General features: G+C 62.0%; 1 protein-coding gene across 1 annotated transcript in view; it reads left to right on the forward strand.

The window, feature by feature from the left end:
* GSE1 (Gse1 coiled-coil protein) overlaps window positions 1-2,478 on the forward strand; it is a 34,454-nt gene that overhangs the window by 10,746 nt on the left and 21,230 nt on the right. The window contains exon 2 of the mRNA XM_007468414.1: window positions 269-468. Within this exon, the coding sequence (XP_007468476.1) occupies window positions 269-468 (200 nt within the window). The remainder of the gene's footprint in view (window positions 1-268; window positions 469-2,478) is intronic.

The raw sequence follows: 2,478 nt of genomic DNA on the forward strand, positions 1-2,478 counted from the left end.
GGCCCCTCACTCATCCTGCACGGCCCCCAGCTGCCGTGGGTGTAACTCGTCGAGCCACACTTGCTCTGCCCCCGGCTCTTTCCCCCACTCGGGGGGAGGCTTGGGGTGAGCAGCACCCGGCACGGGAGGCCCTGTCTGTGGGCGGGGGTGGGGAGGTACCGCCCGGATCCCAGGCTGGGATGGGGCATCCGCAGGAGCCTGCGTGACCCTGCCCGGCTGTTGGGGGCCGGGGGGCACCCGCTCAGGCTGCTGTGTCCTTCTCTTGCAGGGTCTTCACTGAGCAGTGAGTCGTCCCCCGTCTCCTCTCCGGCCACCAACCACAGCTCTCCGGCCAGCACGCCCAAGCGCGTGCCCATGGGCCCCATCATCGTCCCCCCCGGGGGCCACAGCGTCCCTAGCACGCCCCCCGTGGTGACCATCGCCCCCACCAAGACTGTCAATGGCGTGTGGAGGAGTGAGAGCCGGCAGGTGAGTGCGGGGAGGGGGCTTGGGGGGGGCCGGATGTGCCACGGGTGCCGGGGAGGCGGCCTCCCGCGGAGCAGGACTGGGTTTCAGGATTGAAATCCCCTGCCCCAGCTCACTCCCCTGAGCCTGTCTTTTCCTCTGCAAAATGGTATAACTACAGCACCTACCTGGAGGGTCTGTGTGATTCAAGACGATTCACAGGCATTAGTGGTCTTGGGCTGCCAGAACGAGCCTAACAGAGCATCACAGACGGGGGCTTATTTAAGACCGATTTATTCTAGAGGCTGGAGGCCCAAGTTCCAGGTGTGGACAGGGTCAGTTTCTCCTGAGGCCTCTGTCCTCGGTGTGTAGGCGGCCGTCTTCTCCCTGTCTCTTCCCGTGCTCTTCCTTCTCTGTGTGTCTGTGTCCTGATCTTCTCTTATAAGGACACCAGTCCTATTGGATCAGGGCCCATGCTAGTGGCCTCGTGTTACCTTAATTACCTGTTCAAAGATCCTGTCTCCAGATATGGATACTTTCTGAGGTCCTGGGGGCTGGGACTCCAACATAGAAATCTTGAGGGGACACAGTGCTTAAAAAGGTGTTTACACATCCTAAGCAGTTGGTAGACAATAGCTGTTACGATTATTGTCTGTTGCACAAACAAGGAATCGAAATAGTGAAAATACCAGCCCATATTTTCACAGATCAGTTTTCCTATTTCTGTCTTAACTTTCGAAGTCCGCCCGCCCCAGGAGGCCCTTTCCCGCGCTTGGCGGGGGTGGGGGGGGGGTGGGTCCCTGGTGTGACGTGGCCGTGCAGAAGGAGCTGGTGGCCTTGGGAGCTGTCCCTGCACCTGCCTACCTCCACCAACCGCCCCCAGCCCCAGTGCTCCCAGCCTGGAGGGGCACTTCCTAACTAAGAACGCTCCCTGTGCATCTCTCCTGGGTTTTTCTGGAGTTCCCAGAGGGATAGCACCACTTGGAAATACTAATTAAACCACAAAGAAAGTGGGGGAGGAGGGGGGAGGGTGGAACTCTCCCCTCGCCCCCCCTCGCAGCTCTCTGCCCTGCTGCGGCGGGTGGGGGGGGTGGGCCCCAGGACCCCAGCTGGACATCACTCAGGGTCTGTCTTTTCTCTGCCCTGGAGGTGGGGGGAGCCAGCCTCCGTCCACAGAGGGGGCCACCCTCAGGCAGGCCCTGACCAGGGAGCCCAGTGGGGACCCCCTGAATTCCTGGAAATAGGGCAGGTGGCCGTAGCTTGACTCCCACATCCGAGGTGATAGACACTGCTAGGTCATCACCTGGCCAAGGCCCCCGTGTCCGCCTAGAAGCTGCTGTTTTGGCTTTGTCGCTCTACCCCGAGTGCAGTTTGGAGGCAGGAGAGCCAGGGCAGGGCCTGGTGAGCGGATCCTGGCCAGAGGGGTTTGGAGATGCCCAAGATGCCGCAGTCCTGGTTTGAGGGAGGACAAGGGGTCTTCACCAGCATCTCCTGCCTCCAGAGGGGCCCGTTGCCACCTGGCGACCAGCCTCGACCTCGGCGCCCTAACCACCTGCGTCTCCCCTAACTCCTGGGGGCCCAGATGGTTTCTGATCCTGTTGCCATGTCCCTGGTTTGGCCCTGGCTGGTGACGGCCACCCACGGCCCAGGCCCTCCCCTTTGGTCCTGTCCCCTGTGCCCATCGGCTGCCCATCCAGACCCAGGAGCCTCCTAAATGACCCCCTCCTGGACGCTCAGGTGCCTTGGCCTTGGGCCCCTTCCCCCCAAGCTCAGCCCTCTTCGGGGTGGAGGGGGGTCCTCACTGCCTCAGAAACCCCGAGAAACCCCTAGAGGAAGGGCCGCGGTGGCTCTCTCCAGCCACTTACCAAGGCGGTGGTTAATGAAACACTAGTGCCACCAGGAAGGGCGGCGGGAAGGGAGCTGGATTGGTGGGTGACGTGCAGCTCGTCGGCTCCGGCACAAAGGCTCAGCGGAGAACTGAATCCTCCTGGGGAGGGGGACACCAGGAAGAGCAGAGTAGTGAGGCGGCGGGTG

The sequence above is a fragment of the Lipotes vexillifer genome, unplaced genomic scaffold, assembly GCF_000442215.2.
Source record: "Lipotes vexillifer unplaced genomic scaffold, Lipotes_vexillifer_v1.1 scaffold23, whole genome shotgun sequence".
Taxonomy (NCBI): domain Eukaryota; kingdom Metazoa; phylum Chordata; class Mammalia; order Artiodactyla; family Lipotidae; genus Lipotes; species Lipotes vexillifer.